This window comes from Micropterus dolomieu, linkage group LG07 (assembly GCF_021292245.1).
Source record: "Micropterus dolomieu isolate WLL.071019.BEF.003 ecotype Adirondacks linkage group LG07, ASM2129224v1, whole genome shotgun sequence".
NCBI lineage: Eukaryota > Metazoa > Chordata > Actinopteri > Centrarchiformes > Centrarchidae > Micropterus > Micropterus dolomieu.
This window is the reverse complement of record NC_060156.1, coordinates 807,902-827,346: the sequence shown is the minus strand read 5'-3', so window position 1 is coordinate 827,346 and position 19,445 is coordinate 807,902. Positions and strand designations below refer to the sequence as shown.

At 42.1% G+C, this 19,445-nt stretch overlaps 1 protein-coding gene across 1 annotated transcript in view; it reads right to left on the bottom strand.

The window, feature by feature from the left end:
* The window catches only part of LOC123974005 (bone morphogenetic protein receptor type-2-like), a 32,237-nt gene that overhangs the window by 12,491 nt on the left and 301 nt on the right, over positions 1–19,445 (bottom strand). Inside the window, exons 2-11 of the mRNA XM_046054418.1 lie at positions 16,515–16,703; positions 16,216–16,425; positions 15,352–15,459; positions 14,867–14,958; positions 11,579–11,812; positions 7,413–7,527; positions 3,732–3,892; positions 3,493–3,640; positions 1,014–1,150; positions 442–578 (exon numbers count right to left, since the gene is read on the bottom strand). Of these exons, the coding sequence (XP_045910374.1) occupies positions 442–578; positions 1,014–1,150; positions 3,493–3,640; positions 3,732–3,892; positions 7,413–7,527; positions 11,579–11,812; positions 14,867–14,958; positions 15,352–15,459; positions 16,216–16,425; positions 16,515–16,703 (1,531 nt within the window). The remainder of the gene's footprint in view (positions 1–441; positions 579–1,013; positions 1,151–3,492; positions 3,641–3,731; positions 3,893–7,412; positions 7,528–11,578; positions 11,813–14,866; positions 14,959–15,351; positions 15,460–16,215; positions 16,426–16,514; positions 16,704–19,445) is intronic.

Here is a 19,445-nt window from a genome sequence, read left to right as displayed (position 1 = left end):
TGTGTACCTGTGGTTGTGAACTGCAGTGTGGGTGTACCTGTGGTTGTGTACTGCAGTATGTATGTGTACCTGTGGTTGTGTACTGCAGTGTGGGTGTACCTGTGGTTGTGTACTGCAGTATGTGTGTGTACCTGTGGTTGTGTACTGCAGTATGTGTGTACCTCTGGTTTTGTAATGCAGTGTGGGTGTACCTGTGGTTGTGTACTGCAGTATGTATGTGTACCTGTGGTTGTGCACTGCAGTGTGGGTGTACCTGTGGTTGTTTACTGCAGTGTGTGTGTGTACCTGTGGTTGTGTACTGCAGTGTGTGTGTACCTGTGGTTGTTTACTGCAGTGTGTGTGTGTACCTGTGGTTGTGTACTGCAGTGTGTGTGTGTACCTGTGGTTGTGTACTGCAGTGTGGGTGTACCTGTGGTTGTTTACTGCAGTGTGTGTGTGTACCTGTGGTTGTGTACTGCAGTGTGTGTACTCAGCAGTGTGAGTTCAGCAAGTCTCTCCTCTGCACACTGAGCGGTGAGTCGAGCTTCAGCGTCCTGATCCCAGCAGTCCTCCATCGTCTCCTTCAGGGAACGCAACGCCTAAAACACACACAAATACACAAAGTCAGTGACAGAGTACTACTGTTAAGTAGTACTTTCTGTACTACAGCCCAAAATTCTTGCAATGTAAATACATTTTATCACAAGAAGTTGCAAAAAGGTTAAGAAATTGACTTGGTAAAGGTAAATATTTGCTGGAGCTTCACTCCAGGAGTAAGCTCTGCCTGAGGAGACGACCTAGGGGGAAAGATCCACAGCACCAATATATCTATTGGGAACTTTATTTGTTGTAGTTGAGGATTGAAATTGATATTTGACATGGAGAATGACAAAGATTGATTAAATTTACAATCCTCCAGGTGGACGTTATGTGGAATTAAGGTGAAACTCAACAGGCTCATAGCTGCTAGTAGCTGTTAAAAACTAAATGTTTGAGTTTAAACTGTGCTGACAGGTGAGAACATTAATGCTAACCAGGTTGTTCTCCTTCCAGGCTTCAGGGAATCTGGGTCTGTATTTCTCTCTGGCAACGAGGATCTGCATCTCCTCAAAGCTGGGATGATTCCCCAACTCTGCCTGGAACGCCAGCTGGTACTCTGGTACTGCTTCATCTAAACACACATACACATCATTATCATACCGTTAGCATGATATCACGACCTGAGACCTATTAGCTTAAGCCTCAGTCTGTTAGCATGATATCATGACTTGGGACCTGTTAGCTTTAGCCTCAGTAAGTTAGCGTGATATCATGACTTGGGGCCTGTTAGCTTAAGCCTCAGTCTTTTAGCATGATATCATGACTTGGGGCCTGTTAGCTTTAGCCTCAGTAAGTTAGCGTGATATCACGACCTGGGACCTGTTAGCTTAAGCCTCAGTCTTTTAGCATGATATCATGACTTGGGGACTGTTAGCTTTAGCCTCAGTCTTTTAGCATGATATCATGACTTGGGGACTGTTAGCTTTAGCCTCAGTAAGTTAGCGTGATATCACGACCTGGGACCTGTTAGCTTTAGCCTCAGTAAGTTAGCGTGATATCATGACTTGGGGCCTGTTAGCTTTAGCCTCAGTAAGTTAACATGATATCACAACCTGGGACCTGTTAGCTTTAGCATCAGTAAGTTAGCATGATATCATAACCTGGGACCTGTTATCTTTAGCCTCAGTAAGTTAGCGTGATATCACGACCTGGGACCTGTTAGCTTAAGCCTCAGTAAGTTAGCATGATATCACGACCTGGGACCTATTAGCTTTAGCCTCAGTCTGTTAACATGATTTCAATACTTGGGGCCTGTTAGCTTTAGCCTCAGTAAGTTAGCATGATATCACGACCTGGGACCTATTAGCTTTAGCATCAGTAAGTTAGCATGATATCACGACCTGGGACCTATTAGCTTTAGCCTCAGTCTGTTAACATGATTTCACTACTTGGGGCCTGTTAGCTTTAGCCTCAGTAAGTTAGCATGATATCACGACTTGGGACACGTTAGCTTTAGTTTCAGTCTGTTAGCATGATATCATAACCTGGGACACGTTAGCTTTAGCTTCAGTCTGTTAGCATGATATCATGACTTGGGACCTGTTACCTTTAGACTCAGTAAGTTAGCATGATATCATGACTTGGGACCTGTTAGCTTTAGCCTCAGTAAATTAGCATGATATCATAACCTGGGACCTGTTAGCTTTAGCCTCAGTAAGTTAGCATGATATCATGACCTGGGACCTGTTATCTTTAGCATCAGTAAGTTAGCATGATATCACAACCTGGGACCTGTTAGCTTTAGCCTCAGTAAGTTAGCATGATATCACGACTTGGGACACGTTAGCTTTAGTTTCAGTCTGTTAGCATGATATCACGACTTGGGACACGTTAGCTTTAGTTTCAGTCTGTTAACATGATTTCACTACTCGGGGCCTGTTAGCTTTAGCCTCAGTAAGTTAGCATGATATCACAACCTGGGACCTGTTAGCTTTAGCCTCAGTAAGTTAGTGTGATATCATGACCTGGGACCTGTTATCTTTAGCATCAGTAAGTTAGCATGATATCATGACCTGGGACACGTTAGCTTTAGCTTCAGTCTGTTAGCATGATATCATGACTTGGGACCTGTTAGCTTTAGCTTCAGTCTGTTAGCATGATATCATGACCTGGGACACGTTAGCTTTAGCTTCAGTCTGTTAGCATGATATCATGACTTGGGACCTGTTAGCTTTAGCCTCAGTCTGTTAGCATGATATCACGACTTGGGATCTTTTTGCTTTAGCTTCAGTCTGTTAGCATTATATCACAACCTGGGACACGTTAGCTTTAGCCTCAGTAAGTTAGTGTGATATCATGACCTGGGACCTGTTATCTTTAGCATCAGTAAGTTAGCATGATATCACGACTTGGGACCTGTTATCTTTAGCATCAGTAAGTTAGCATGATATCATGACCTGGGACACGTTAGCTTTAGCTTCAGTCTGTTAGCATGATATCATGACTTGGGACCTGTTAGCTTTAGCCTCAGTAAGTTAGCATGAAAGTTAGCATGATATCACGACTTCGGACCTGTTTGCTTTAGCTTCAGTCTGTTAGCATGATATCACGACTTCGGACCTGTTTGCTTTAGCTTCAGTCTGTTAGCATGATATATTGATCTGTGACCTGGGACCTGTTAGTTTTAGCCTCAGTCTGTTAGCGTGATATCATGACCTGGGACCTGTTAGCTTTAGCCTCAGTAAGTTAGCGTGATATCATGACCTGGGACACGTTAGCTTTAGCCTCAGTAAGTTAGCATTATATCACAACCTGGGACCTGTTAGCTTTAGCTTCAGTCTGTTAGCATGAGCTCATCTAACAATGATTTTACTTTCTTTAAGACTACTACATGTTGTATCGTCTAACTGTTATTTTATTAAATGGTACGTCCTGTAAGTCCTGTTGTGTGTGTGCGCTGTGTTGCACGGTCACCTGGGAACAGGTGTGAGCACCTCCTGAAGCTCTCCCAGTAGAGCAGACCCAGAGCGTAAACATCCACCTGCTTCAACGCCGCCTCACAGTCCCGGAGATTCAGAGCTCCACCCAGAACCTCCGGAGCCATGTACCGCACTGTCCCCACCTACAAACACACATATATAATAAACACATCTGTCTTATTTTACACATGTCGTATCACCATCTCTTCACCTGGCCTGGTCACATGACCTGACCTCAGATATTGCCATGGTGTCATCGTCTCCGGGGCGACAGGGCCGGCTTCCTGTCAGCCTCATGGACAGACCAAAGTCGGCGAGGACACAGGACAAATCGGCCCGGACCAAAACGTTCCTGCTGGTCACGTCTCTGTGGGCCACCGCTGGTTTACACTGGTCTGAGTGGAGACAGAGGAGACACAGGTCTGAGTCTGACACATTGACTGAGTTAATATGCAGACTAGGATCCTGGTTTTGATCAAGATATGATGTTTACATGGAACATGAGAAACCTGGTTCTTCAGATCCCTGTTCACTCGACTCTGACAGGATCCAGGTGTCTGTGTGCAGGTGAGCCAAAATCTTCTGTCCCAACAAGGGATGATCAGAAACCTGGATCAGGTGTTTACATACCACAGTGTCCTGGTTTACGACCAGTATATCCTCTGTTTCAGCCATTGGCTTCCTCAGGGCATCAACACTGTTAACGGCAACCCATTCAGTTAACCACAGGGTGTGCAGCAGACCGAGAAGAAACGAGGCAGTGAAGGAACACAAACGAGAGTTGTTGCAGGAACTTGCCGGTGGAACCGTGAGTCAGAGTTGGAGAGAGGAGTTTGTTGTTACGACCTATATGAGCGTTTCCCAAAATCTGCGCCAGATGAAATGGCAATTTCAAACTCTGTTTCCTGACCGGACCTAAGTTACGTAAATCACGTGACCCGTGTCCCATGACAAAAACGTGGAGACCACAGGTTAACCACGTCCTGTAGCTGCAGGGTTAACTGGCTGACCTGCACAATAACTGACTTAGGTTTAGGCACACACCCCTGTGAAGGTTGAGTAAGAGTAAAGGGGTTTGGGGGGCTGTCAACACTAGCTAATAAAGCTAGCAAGTGCTAACGCTACCAAGCTAACATAGCAAAGTTAGCTAATGCTAACTTACAACCTCTGTAATTTCACTAAAAACATAAAATGATGTTGTTTCACACTGGAACCGAACGCCGGCCTCAGTGACCCGTCTTTCTCATGCGCTAGCGTTGTCCAGCCACTAGAGGTCGCTGCCACAGTAAACGTAAACAAGGGTAGTAAATGTGTGCTGCACAAACCACCCATATGGTTGGACAGTCTCAAATAAACTGGCCAGAGGAGAACTTTTTCACAAGCCAATGGATGTTTGAAGCTCTTACAGTTTTAATTTTGCACAATGTCCACATCTAAAGATCCCTTTCAGAGAACGCCATTTCATTTCCAAGTTGGTATTTCAAGTAAATAAAACACACCTCAGTATTAACTAAGTATACAAATAAGAAAAGAGCCTTTAAACTGATCTCAAATGAGTTTTAGAAGCAGAACTGGATGTAAATTTGCCCTGGGTGATGGGAACTGAGCTGACAATGTTTTGTACACACATGTAGAAACGTGTACAGGGAATTTGTTCTATATGATTAACTTTAATGTTATTAGAAATCAAATGATGCTTCCTCCAGACAACAAGATATTTATCTCATTATGTAGAGAAAATCCACATAATGTCTTCCTCGTTTCAGTTATCCTTCTGTATGAGCGGTGCAGATTAGCTGGATTATGCTACCACAGAGGAAACAAAGATTACATATTTATCTTGTTATCTCGAGACAACAACCTTTTGTTTTCCAGAAATAACAAGGTCATTAACTTTTAATCTGGAGATAACAGACAGCAAAAAATTCTCTGCTTCATTCTTGCAGCCGACCAAATAATGAGAAGGACAGATAACCAATCAGATGCAGCGAACATTTCAATGGCAGATTATGAGCTGAGCTGGTCCCTCAGTAACAAAATGATTGCAGGTCCCTGTGTCGCCACCAGGGGGAGCCGTGACCTTCTCACATGGACGGGGTTATATACAGTTATTCAATTTACATGTTCAACATTCAGCCAGCTACAAACACGTAAACATGAAGCAGTGGTCATATCTCCCAACGAGTCCTGAGTGTCCCTCAGCCTGACGGGTCCTCGTCCTCTGAGCCTTAGAGACCCGTAAACCATCAGTGAGCCTCTGGTTCCTTCATCACCATCAACGTTTGGTTTATTCTGACTCAGTCCCACAGACACCGTCCTACTCTGTTATTAACTGTTATTAAGTACAAATTTAAGGTAGTAGTATTATTACTTTTACTCCACCACATCTCAGAGGGAGGTATTTTTCCTTCACTAAAGTAGTTTTGGATCAATTCAAAAACATTTCATGGTTTCAGCTTCTCTCATGAAGATCTGCTGCTTCTCCTCTGAACGACTGTAATAACTGATGTTTGTTAGTAACGTTGATCTTTGGACTGCTGGTTGTGAGAATATTTATAAACAAACCAATCGACGGATCGATGGAGGAAATAATCAGCAGATTGATCCAGAATGAAAAGAATCATCAGCTGCAGTCTGAAACTGAACAGGTCAGAATGAGCTGCAGCATCAACATCCTGCTTTATGTATATAATAGTAGGGTAACATGGGGTAAGATTCTAACAAAAAACACAAAATGTCACAATTTATTTTCTCCACATTTCTTTGGGCTGCCGCTCGTCTCACTGAACTAAACATTTCCTGTTTCATCACAATTTTTGAAGTAATTTGATCAAAGCCATTCTGACCTAAGCTGATCTAATTTTTTTCGGGGGTGCGTCTTATTACACTAGCTGGGAAAAATGCCCTTCTCCTAAAACTTAAAACATTTGATTAAATTAAAGTTAATTTGTCAACTGTAGGTATTTACTTTACATTATGTTACCCTGAGCATGGCCATCAAGATGCAAAAAAACCTATAAAATATTATTTTATGTGTCAGTAAATAGACATTGAGCTGAGGGGGGGGCGACACTGCCCTACAACATTTTACTGCTTTAATACTTTAAGGCCTAATTATACTCACATACCTTTACTACAGTAACACTTTAAATGCAGTACTTGTAACAGAGTACTTACACAGTGTGGTACTTGTACTTAAGTAATCTGAATACTTTTCTGAATACATTACTGGTCCTGCTGCCTTAAATACTCATTACAGCTCCACATGTGGATTCATCCACTGCTGAAAATAGTCCCCAACAGATGCACTGTTTACTCCTGTTTCTCTGACAGAAACTACAGCGAGCAGCTGGAAATAACTGAAACTATATATCCGTTCTTTCAAAGGAAACCTATTATGCTTTTCCACATTTTATGACTTATCTACAGTGTTGGATGTTGGATGTTCATGTTAAACATGGCCAAAGCTTCAAATAATGAGGTTAAAGTATTTAAAAGAAATCCCTGTGAGCATAAACTTCAGGTTTCCTCCTGTTCTTAACGCTCTGTGTTCAAAAGCTTTTTCCACCAACACTGTTCCATTTATGGTCATTTGCTCCCACAGCAACGGCTCAGTCTGCCTGTTCCGCCCAGCAACAGTAACAGCCTGGTAACATGCTTCAGGTCTTGGCCAATCAGAAGACAGTGGGCTTTGAGAGGGGGGGCCTTAAAGAGACAGGAGCATCTACAGCTTGTTTCAGACAGAGGCTGAAATAAGGGCCTACATGAAGAGCCAGTATAAGATAGAAAATTATTTTTTTGAACTTTAAATCATGCTAAGCTGCCATACAGGAGTCACAGAACTACAATATAGGACTGGAAAAGCAGAATAATAGGTCTCCTTTAAAACACTGATAATAGTGATAATAGTGATACCCCCTCTGTAGAGCTCAGTGTGCAGAAAGGCGAGTCCTCTGGTGACGCCGTGAGTCATCCTGCAGCAGGTAGACCAGTCCACCGTGTGGAGAGACAGGTAGCGAGACAGGCAGCCCTGAGACAGACAGAGAGAAAGAGTCGTTCACAGTAACCACTCTTTGTTGTCATTATTTAAACAAATATCAGAAACGTTCACCTGACGATGGAAACGCACCTAAAGGAAATGCTGCTCACTTAAACTGAAAGTCTCAGTTGTGAACGTCTAAAACTGTAAATTCTTTGCAACATGACCGATAAACTACATTAGCTGCAACTTTTAGTTCATTAACAATCTTAGTTTTTGGATTTGGAGAATTAAATAACAGTTAATACAGTTTAACATTAGCTTGATGGCTAACGCTAACATAACTTTCTGCTACTGTTGATTTTATTGGGTTTTTTTTATTAGTGTTGCTGGAAACGTGGGGGGGGGTTAAAGCGTTCGTCCACTTATCAGACGATACCCTGAACCCCAGATTGCTCAAATTCAATGTGTATGAATGAGTTTCTGGAGTTTTTGGAAAGACTATAAAGACCCTTTACAAATACAGACCATTTGCATTCTGACTAAACAAAGCTGCACACGTCCTGAACATGAAACTGAAATCCATCTGAAGCATCTGAAGGAGGAAAATCAGTTTTAAATAACACTGTGAATTTAAGTTATACACAAACAGAGGACCTTAAATCAATCTACCTGCCACACACGTGTGTCTATATAATAATAAATAACTATAAATAATAAAATAATGTCCGTGTGTGCGAACAGACAGTTAGGCCGGTAATCAGGCCAGAACCAACAGGGCAGATATTTCAATGTGTGTGAGACAAAGTGTGTGTAACCATGTGTGCAGCGGTGTGTGTGGTTATAAACAGGAACGTAAATTCACGTATGTGTAAGTTTGTGATTGCGAGAGAGCGATAACAAAGATTTGATTTGCTGCTGTGTGTGTGTGGTTAGTTTAGTGTGTGTGTGTGTGTGTGTGTGGTTAGTGGCTCCAGACAGGAAGTAGGCGTGAAGGCGCCGTCTTCCAGCACAATAACAAGACTAATGGAGAGTCAGATGGTCGGCGGCCAGCTGAAGTGTGTAACTACACTGACTGTCTGCGGTCGACGCCCCCTGCAGGCTGCAGAGCTCATTACAGCCACAGCATGAACGCCCTGATCTCTCAGACTGCAAACTGCCGAACGTGTAAAGTAACACAAGCGTGATGCCAATAAACGAGTCAATGTTTTCACCCGTCTGCCTCTGTTCTCCCACATTTCACTAGTTTACTAAACGTAATCAGGCAATTCACATTTCCTTGTTGAATGAATACTGAATATAAAACTATTTAGTGTCATTTTAAAGTATTTCAAGGCACATTATCTTTTTACTTTATTGTCTAATAAGGCAGCACTGACAGAAAAGGCAGGTCCAGTTTGCAGGGGAAGGAAGACTCGCCAGAAGAAAGTATTGTTTTCATGGTTTCATGCTACAGAACAGGATATGATAGGATATAAAACATTAAGTTGCACTATTACACTACAGTTAAGGTATAACTGATGGATTTAAATGGATTATGAATTATATTAGTTAATAGCTACTTCACATTAGCGTCGTCCGTATGGAGAGTTCAGCTAGCCTGCACATTTTAAACATCTTATCCAGTTTTTTAACTTAAAAAATAGCTACAAGAAAAATACTTCTGCTGCTTCTAATAATAGTTAATAGGATCAGCATTGCTGTAGCCAAAGGAATCACATTTAATCAATATTTTCAGAGTAACAAAATACTGTCATACAGTATAACACCAGTATTTTATATTAAAATACAAGAGCTTTGTTTTATTGACACAGAGAGATGACAACATATCTGAAAAGATGAATTTAAAGATACTTTTCATTAATTTTTGCATTTTTTAGTTAAAGTTTGAGTTGAACCCAGGATGCATCTAATTTGTGGTATTCAAAATGAAATATTGTCATTTCTTTCTATATATATATAAAAAATGTCTATATTTCTGCCATTCTAAACATTATGAAAATTATGATGATTATTATTATTTTTAAATACACTTAGTGTTATACTGAATGAACTTTTACTATGTAGGTCCTATCATTTACAATAAAAATTAACTATTAGCTTTACTCTTGAATCTAACTAATAAAGGTGACGCTCCAAAGAACATAAAAAAGCCTTTTAGGGCTGTTTAATTTTTTTGTTACTTTGAAAACCTCATTGACCTAAATAAACTTCCCTCTCTTTCTAACATGTATGAATACTACTAACTCTGAAACACACAGATTTCTCAGAGTATGAAGAAGTAAAAAGATTTATCTTTTGGATGTTATGCTAGCTTGCAGTGGTGTGGGGTAAATTTGTGAATCAGAATTAGAAGGAGCTTTATTGCCAAGTAGTGTTTTACACCACGAGGAATTTGCTTTGGTGATAAGATGCTACATGTAGACAAACAAACAGTTGACATAAATAAATGTAGAAATATATAAATAAGGAATAGAAAATGCAAGTTATATAACAATAATAACAGAATAGAGAAAAATAATACAACTATTTGCAGAGAGGGGGCAATTATCTAATGTCGTGCTACTGCGGTGCAGGGGATAATTTTACACTAAACTGAATCATACTTTAAAGATGCGCACTATCTGTTATCAGTACACATGCTGGAAGTTGCATTTACAGAGACGTACGCTCTCTCTCTCACCCCAAATAGCATGAGGTTAAGAATAAAAGGAGCATTCACAAGCTCAGTCAGAAGACGATTGAAGACATTTGCATAGTAGCAGTGGTGCATGTACCAAATAGGCCTGCATACTTCTTATTTAATGCTTGGCCAAATGTTCATAACACAACATCCCTCAGGACTAACAACCGAGTACCAGACCAACAGAGTATTATTCAGGTAGCCTGGCCCAGTGCCCTGTGGCAGGTGCTGTCTGTGGAGCTCATTATCAATGCATACAAAACCGCAGTAAAAACCATCAGGTTACTTCAGCAGACTATTCATTCAGCAGCTAAATCCAGGCAAGCAAAGCAGAATAAACAATATAAGCACATCAAAACTCAACACACAGCTGCAGGTCAGTTAAGTTCAGAGAGAGGAGGAGGAGACACTTCACTCCCCCTATCTGAACAGGAGGGGCGTTCTCCTGTCTGTCATGGTGGCGAAGTGATCAATAACCAAGTTAGAGAATTTCCCGCTGGCTTTTACGTCCTCCACAACAGTCAATTGAAGTTTGGCGCTACCAGCTCGCCACTCTGTACGGATATGGTTTTCCTCATTGAACGTCCGAAACTCTTTTTTCCTCTCCAGGCGCAGCTCCAGTTTTAGTGTTGGTCTTCCATCAGATTTAATCTTAAGTTGCAGCTGTAGTGGTAGTTTAGTAAAACTATTTATTATAACTAAATACTCCAAATCTCCAGCCTCCATAACTGCACCTGCTAAAGTTGCTAACAGCTCCCGTTATTTCATCTGAATGACATTGATCTCATGCTGCGATTTGATTGGCGTGAAGCCAGACAGCGGCTGGCTTCCCATGGCATCATCCTGACTAGACAGTGGCCTCATTTGATTGGTTAATCTTTTTATTTTTTTCACAAAGGGATGCCAACTCTGCCTGGCCTCCTCGTGTAGTCAGACGGAAGGCCAGTCTACAGTGGTGCAGTGTAGTCTTTCACCACACATCCAACGCACAGCATTTAGAGGGGCGCTGTTTCACTTACTGTAAGACAGTGAGAAATGGGGAAGAGATGACCGCAACAGCTCGTAAGATTTATCAAAACTATAAACATTGTGTTTTTATTAAAATGATAAATATAGTCTGATAAAAACAGGGGAAGCCTGGCTTCCCTTGACCTCTGGGAGAAAACGCCACTGCTAGCTTGTGATGCTACGACTTCCTGTTTACACAGCTGATTGCACTTGATTGGACAGATGTTTCCTAGCAACATTGCTAAGTTCAAGTTCCCACGTTCACCATGTAAAAGATGTGAACACCTCACATGAACACCGTGTTAGACTAAACGTTCAGTCAGAAGTTCAGGCTAAAATGATGCAACAGAAAAAGATAGCATTAGCCAGCTAGCGTGCATGCAGCCCCGGTCAGTAGATTGGGTCTCTTACATGAGGGTAGAACTCCATGAGGATCAGGAACTCTGGTCGTCCGTCGGCCGCCGTCCTCTCGTCCGCAGTCAGGAAGCGGGCGATGTTGTCGTGTTGCTGCAGCTGCAGCAGACAGTAGATGGAGCGCTCGTTGACGTAGTTCTGCCGGTTGGCCGAGCTGAAAAGTTTGACAGCCACGCAGCGCTCGTTGAGACAGCCGCGAAACACCGTGCCGTAACGACCTCGACCAATCAGCTGCCAGGAGGACAGAGAGGGTTGTTAGAGACAGAAACAGACAGACAGACTGTGTGGCGTCCCTCAGGGTTCCGCTTTAGATCCTCTAACATTCATGTTTCATATGTTTAGACTTTATAAACAGCTCAAACATGATCTTAAATCTGTTTATTAACTGTGGTTAACGGTTCCGCCTCTTATTAAAGGGGAAATCCACCAATATTAGTATAACATAAGTTAAAATGTAAAGTCTTTACTTTGGGGAGGACAACTGAAATATATAGACCCTTTCTCAGCCTCCGTTCTTGTGAAACGTCCTCTTTTGTGGCCCAGGTACTGTCTCAAGTTCACATTTCACCAAGAACGATTACAATTCCCGGAAGTGTTCTTGACATTTTACCCAGGATGCATCGGTTGGTAACTCGTGTGAACATGAGAGCAAAGATCAATCAAGTGAGGGGCAGAAAGCAGCAACGAGGCCGACAACCAAACGTTTTTACTGTTTCTGTGCACTACTTCATCACAAAGTCGACTTCTGAGAAGTTTAGATGAATCAACTAGGGTGATTAAATATTGAATATTTAAATATTGATTAAAAATTGAGGGGTTTTTGAGTGGAGTAAAGAAGCTCCACAAGCGTAGTACCGCTGTTATTCTGAGTAATGTAAAGATTTTACTTAAATCAAGAGACGTCTGGCTCATGATGTTTTTGTCTTATGAAACTTAGAAGTGATTATTTTTTTAAAGATATTTTGGGCATTTTTTGCCTTTATTGGAGAGGAAGTGGATAGTGGTAGGAAAGAGAGGGAGAAACAGATGGGGGGCGACACGCAGCAAAGGGCCAGAGGTCAAATTCAAACCCGGGCCGCTGCAGTAAGGACTAAAGGCGCCCCAACCCGACTCTGAACTTCTGGTTCTGGGTGATGAAGCCTGGCTGTGATCTCAGAGCGCTGCTGGCTCAACACATCGTCTCAGAATGTCAGCAGCAAGAATGTTCTCCCCTAGAAGACACAGGGCTACACCAAAGACCTGTCAATCAGCTTGTAGCCCCGCCCTAAAGCCTCCCCTGCTTCCTGGTCTCTGTTCCTCTAAATGGGACCATAATTTACTAAATGAACATCATGCTGTGTTGAAGAAGACTTGAAACTAGCGACTGAGACCATAAACTCATCAGGAAAGTGTTTACTGAGGGAATAAATCAGCTGACAAGTAGAAACATTTTCTCACAGACTTCTATACAATCACACTTCTTTCTGCAGCCGGAGGAGTCGCCCCCTGGTGGCTGCTAGAGAGGATGCAGGTTTAAGTCGCCCCCTGCTGGCTGCTGGAGAGGATGCAGGTTTAAGTCGCCCCCTGCTGGCTGCTGGAGAGGATGCAGGTTTAAGTCGCCCCCTGCTGGCCGCTAGAGAGGATGCAGGTTTAAGTCGCCCCCTGCTGGCTGCTGGAGAGGATGCAGGTTTAAGTCGCCCCCTGCTGGCTGCTAGAGAGGATGCAGGTTTAAGTCGCCCCCTGCTGGCTGCTGGAGAGGATGCAGGTTTAAGGTGCTTCACTCTTCAGACCCGGAGGTTCCTGCTTGATTAAGATTAGAGAAATAACCTTTGACAACCACTCGTCACGTCACAACAACTGTGGATTGGACAACGGAGTGCGCCAAGAGCTGCAGAACAACTGCAGGAAGTTGAGTTTGTAATGCGAATCTTTTGTATTTGTTTTTTTAATCCTAATGTTTTTGCACTGGCCTGATTGGGCCAGTGAGTTGGGAGTCCCAGCGTTACTTTTTACTGGCCCCGGGCCATCGTTATTGTCGAGCTCTGACACGAGTCCGTTCTTTGCTTTCTTGGGTTTGAGAAACACCTCTAATGTCACAGTGAAGACATCTACATTCACTCATTTAGCTGACCTGTTTCTCCAAAACAACTTACAACTTCTATATATGTCAGAGCAACTAGGGGTTAAGTGTCTTGCTCGGGGGCACAATGGTGGAGAGTGCAAATCCAAATTGCTGGAGTCCCTTTAAACATTATTATAAATATAAAAGTATAATGTTAATTTTGCAGTATAATGTTAGTATAGTCTTTAAAATGTCATACATAGTTTACCACTAGTTTAGGCTTAATATCAATTCCAGTCGCAGCAGTTTCAGTTTTGTGGGTTGTTTTCATTCATTAAAATCAAGAGAAACAGTCTCCATTGGTCTCTAATGTATTAAAGATAAGTACTAACTTTTCAATAATCATGACCATTGTAAAACAAATAACCGTAGTCGTCACTGTTTCACTGATTTACTGTGCTCGTAAATCATCTTTAAACTGAATCTAAAAGAAACTATTTAACTACATAGCCTACTTACTCATAGTAGAAGCACAAAAAGCAAGCACTAATCACCAAATCAACAAAATCTAAACATGTCAGCAAAATCCGACAGGCAAAACGCTCTTATTCTGAAATGCTCCCTGTGGTAGTTGCTAGATCCACTCGTCAAAACGAGGAACTAAAGCCAGAAGGTAGTAGAAGCACAAAAAGGACGTATTAAAAACAACACATGGGGCAGGCTGCATGCTGCGCTGCTGAAACGCTTCTGAGATGCTTCCAGGCTTCGTCCATCCCTCAGAATTCCCATGATGTTTTGTTAAAATATGCTAATAAGTTTGCCATTTGTTTAAAATACAAATTTTACTTTATGATTTATGTTTATTAAAACGTGTCTCCTTAGAATCTAGTGTAGGTTGTCATTCTTGTGGTGGTTTACATTTGAAACCAGGAGTGAAGGGACTGTTTCATTTGATAAGAACGGCTGAATTTTCCCGGTTCACCAGTGCGATGCAGAGTCGTCGTTAGTCCGTGTCCACGATCAACTGAGCTAAACTTCACGGCTCACATATGGGGCCCCCTACCCAGCCGGGGCCCTGGCTTTGGCCGCCCCCATGTACCCACACTACCTCTGCTTATGCCCAGCGGGTTTTATTTTTTAGAAAGGTTAAAAATATGTGAGAATTACGGGAAAATATTTAATTGGGAGGATCCTGGGAAAGAATGGTAAAATACGGAGGGTTGACAGGTGCGGTGTGTGTTTACCTCCAGAAGCTTCAGATTATCCAGGTCAACAGCAGCGTCTGCGTTTGCTGCCTCCATCACATCCAGAGCCGACAGACTGTGTTTCTGCTTCCCTGAAAACACAAACAAACACACAGATGCTTTTAATCATCATTATTATTAATCACACGTGTTCCCAGTGTGTGTGTGTGTGTGCATACTTGTACTTCCTACATAGTGAGGACATTTTTGGAAAGTGAGGACATTTTGGCTCAAAACTTCATTACATTAATTCATTTAGCTGACGCTTTTATCCAATTGCTATATATGTCAGAGGTCGCACGCCTCTGGAGCAACGAGGGGTTAAGTGTCTTGCTCAGGGATCACACCCACCAACTTCAATTGGCTGTTTTAGGGTTAGGGTCAGGAATTTAGCAGTGATGGTTAATGTTAGGGTCCAGGGAATGCATTATGTCAATCAGGGTCCTCACAAGGACAGAAGCACAAGGATGTGTGTGTGTGAGCACCTTTCATCATACGGTATCCCAGGAACAACGCCATGATGACAATGGCTGCTATGGCGACGGTTACCAGGGCGATGAGTGCCGTTTCCTCCCGCCGCAGCGGCTGGTTATCTGCGGGGATGATGAGGTCATCGTTAACGTCACTGTGACATCACAACTCAGGTCAGAAAACATGATGAAGGTCGCGATGAGTTTGAAGAAGAGCCAGAAACACACACACACACACACACACACAGTCTGTGGTGGATCAATAAAGATTTCCTTTCACCTTCTGCTGAAAGAGACAGAAGATCTTCATCGTTCCGCCTCCTCTTTGTTTTAAATGTTAAAGTTCACTTAAATTCACACCTGCAATCTTTCACTTATTTATTCTTGTGGTGGAAGAAGTACTCAGATCTTTTACTGCAGTAAAATTGGTACTACGACAGTGTAAAGTAAAAATCCTCACTCTGCAGAATAATAAATATTAGTGGATTATAATTATTGATGCATTCATGTGTTGATCACTTTAAAGTTGCAGCTGGTGGAGCTCGTGTTTTTTCCATACTGCTGCGTAGCGTGTGAGTTTCCCCCCGTCGATCAATAAAGAAAAAAATATATGATAATTTATTGGTTGATTATATTTTGTATTATTTATGCGAATCTGCAAAGTAACAAACAAATGTAGTGCAGTAAAAAAGTACAGAATTTCTCTGTAGTGCAGTAGAAGTTTAAGGTAGGAGAAACTGGAAATACTCAAGTCAAGTACCTCAAATTTTTACTTAAGTACAGTACTTATAAATGTACTTGGCTAGGTTGCACATTAACTGTCCAGCACTTCATGAACAGCAACAACCAGCATGAGGCCCCTGATTGGTCAGAGCTCACCTGTCTGTCTGTCATCCCGCCCACCTGTCTTCATCAGCCTCAGGGCGGGGGTGTCGGCTGTGGGCGTGGCCTCGGTGAAGTTAGCGTTGCAGAGGTCCCGGCTGCAGCAGCAGAACCGATAGCTGCCGTTCTGGATCTGAGAGGGTGTCGCTGTTACCAGGCAACGGTCGCCATGACACTCCTGCTGGTTGCCAATGTGAGTCCAGCAACCTGGAAGACACACAGAGGCGGTTTGAACCGGACGCTCAGATTCAAACTGTGGCTGTCTGTGCGTGTGTGTGTGTGCGAGTGTCTCTCACCTTGCTTGACCAGGTGTATTTCCCCGTCTGGTCTCTTTTCCCATAACCCATAGCAGCGGGAGCCGCGACTGCAGCGAATTGTGCCATTTTCTCGCACCACTCCTCGCAGCTCATTGGTGGGTCCGCTGTGAGGCTCCGACCCCTGCAGGTGGTCTGTAAAGGCACACTCTCTGTCCTCGGACTGAAAACCTACACCAACAGAGAGAGCGCTTTCTTTTAGAGATTAAATTATTTTATTTTCATTTTCATTTACTTTTCGATTTTTCATTTGAAACAGGTGGTGATGGTACAGTGGATAAGACACATGCCTTTGTCACATGTGTTTAATTCCCCACTGTGACACATCCACCAATGTGTCCCTGAGCAAGACACTTAATCAGTTGCTAGTTGCTCCAGAAGCGAGCAACCTCTGACAAATATAGCAATTATAAGTTGTTTTGGATAAAAGCGTCAGCTAAAAGAATAAATGTAATGTAATGAAACAGAGACAAGAGGACACGTAAAGTTTCTCAATGAGGAAACTTTTGTTTATTCTGTCTTTTTTGTCTCATAGAAAACTAAATCTAAACCAATCTAAACCAAATCTAAACCAATCTAAACCTATCTGAACCAAATCTAAACCAATCTAAACCTATCTGAACCAAATTAAACCAATCTAAATCAATCTGAACCAAGTCTAAACCAAACTTAACAAAATCTAAATCAATTTGAACCAAACTTAAAATCTAAACCAATCTAAACCAACTCTAAACCAATCTGAACCAAACTTAACAAAATCTAAACCAAACTTAACAAAATCTAAACAAATCTAAACCAAATCTAAACTAAACTAAACAAAATCTAAACCAATCTAAACCAAATGTAAACCAAAATTAACAAAATCTAAACCAATCTAAACCAAATGTAAACCAAACTAAACAAAATCTAAACCAAATGTAAACCAAACTTCACAAAATCTAAACCAATCTGAACAAAACCTAACAAATCTAAAGCAATCTAAACTAAACTTAACAAAATCTAAACCAATCTGAACTAAATCTAAACCCAATCAGCATTATTATTGAGTCATGACATGATAAAAGTCGGAAAAGTCAGAGTGTTAGATCTGATCTCCAGCTGATATTAACATGAGGTCTGTATCTGGATACATTATCTGGATCATTCAGAGTGTTCTGCTGCACTTCACCTGCTTTATAATGAGATCTTCCTGATCCAGATCAGATATTCAGATTCAGACTGAATGAGGTCCTAGAGTAGTTCTTCCTCAGCAGAAATACAGAAAAAGTGAAACTCAACACTCACAGCAGCCTCGCTGCCTGGGAAAAGTCTGACAGCAACAAGTAATGATGCATTTTGTCATTTTGTGGCGTCAGAGAACAACAGAGCGGCAGAGTGAAGCCTCGGGCTGGTGAGGTCCTGCCATGGGAGCTCGATTAATCCAATGTCCCAGCATCACATCTCTATCTCCCATGTCTCTTAGGACACGCAACTCTTTACTGAGTTTGAGTTCAACGTGGCTGCATTAACACGAAACTGTTAGTACGGAAAACTGTAAAAAGTACAGTACTTGAGTAAATGCACTTTTCTCCACAGCCAGTCCCTCGTTTGACTGAGGGAATCCACAGATTTCTTCCTCTGCGTGTGTCGCTTCATGAGCTCTTTATCTGACCACGTAGAGGTGCTGCATTTTTCGTTCACCATGAAGCTGAACTGAGCATTTCTTCTACAGCTATTTACAAGTCTAATGGCTTCTGAAATTAAACCAAACATGCAGACGATGTAAAACTCATCGCTGACGCCTTGAAGTCCTCATTCAGGACGTTGTGTGGGCTCGCTGATAACCTTGACTGAGGATGTGTTCGGTATCAAGGTCGGCGCGCTTGAAGTCATTTCCTGTATCTGTGTCACGTGGGTTTCCAACTGGACAAAACAACACATTCTCACTCCCAACTCGTCATATATGGGCGCTTGGTCAGGACCCTTAAGCGTCATTTTTCAAGGTGTAGGGCTCCACGGTCAAGTTAGCGACAAAAAGTATACAATGTCCAGATAAACTCTCAAAGCAAAACAAGTAGTGTCGTGAAACGTTGCAGTTTGGTCAGGTTTAGGCAACAAAACTACTGGGTTTGGTTTGGGAAAAGATTATGGTTTGGCACTTTATATATGCTTCCTTTAGGCAATATTATCAGGAAACACTCCCTAAACTTTCATTGTTATGCAGATGATGCTCAGTTATATCTATCGATCAAACCAGATGAAACTCATCAGTTAGCTTAACTTTAAATGTGCCTTCAGGATGTTAAAACCTGGATGACCTGTAATTTTCTAATGTTAAACTCAGATCAAACTGAAGTTATTGTTCTGGGGCCTAAGCACATCCGTGACGCATTATCTAAAGATACAGTTTCCCTTGATGGCATCGCCCTGGCCTCCAGCACCACTGTGAGGAATCTTGGAGTTATCTTTGATCAGGACATGTCGTTTAAGTCTCACATTAAGCAAATTTCAAGGACCGCCTTTTTTCACCTACGTAATATTGCGAAAATCAGGAACATCCTGTCTAAAAATGATGCAGAAAAACTAGTCCATGCATTTGTTACTTCTAGGCTGGATTACTGCAATTCCTTATTATCAGGCTGCTCGAAAAAGTCCGTTAAGACTCTTCAGCTGATCCAGAATGCTGCAGCATGTGTTCTGACAGGAACCAGGAAAAGAGATCACATTTCTCCTGTTTTAGCTTCTTTGCATTGGCTTCCAGTAAAATCCAGAATAGAATTTAAAATCATTCTTCTTACCTACAAAGCTCTTAATGGTCAGGCACCATCTTATCTTAAAGAGCTCATAGTACCTTACTACCCCACCAGAGCACTGCGCTCCCAGAATGCAGGGTTACTTGTGGTTCCTAGAGTCTCCAAAAGTAGACTAGGAGCC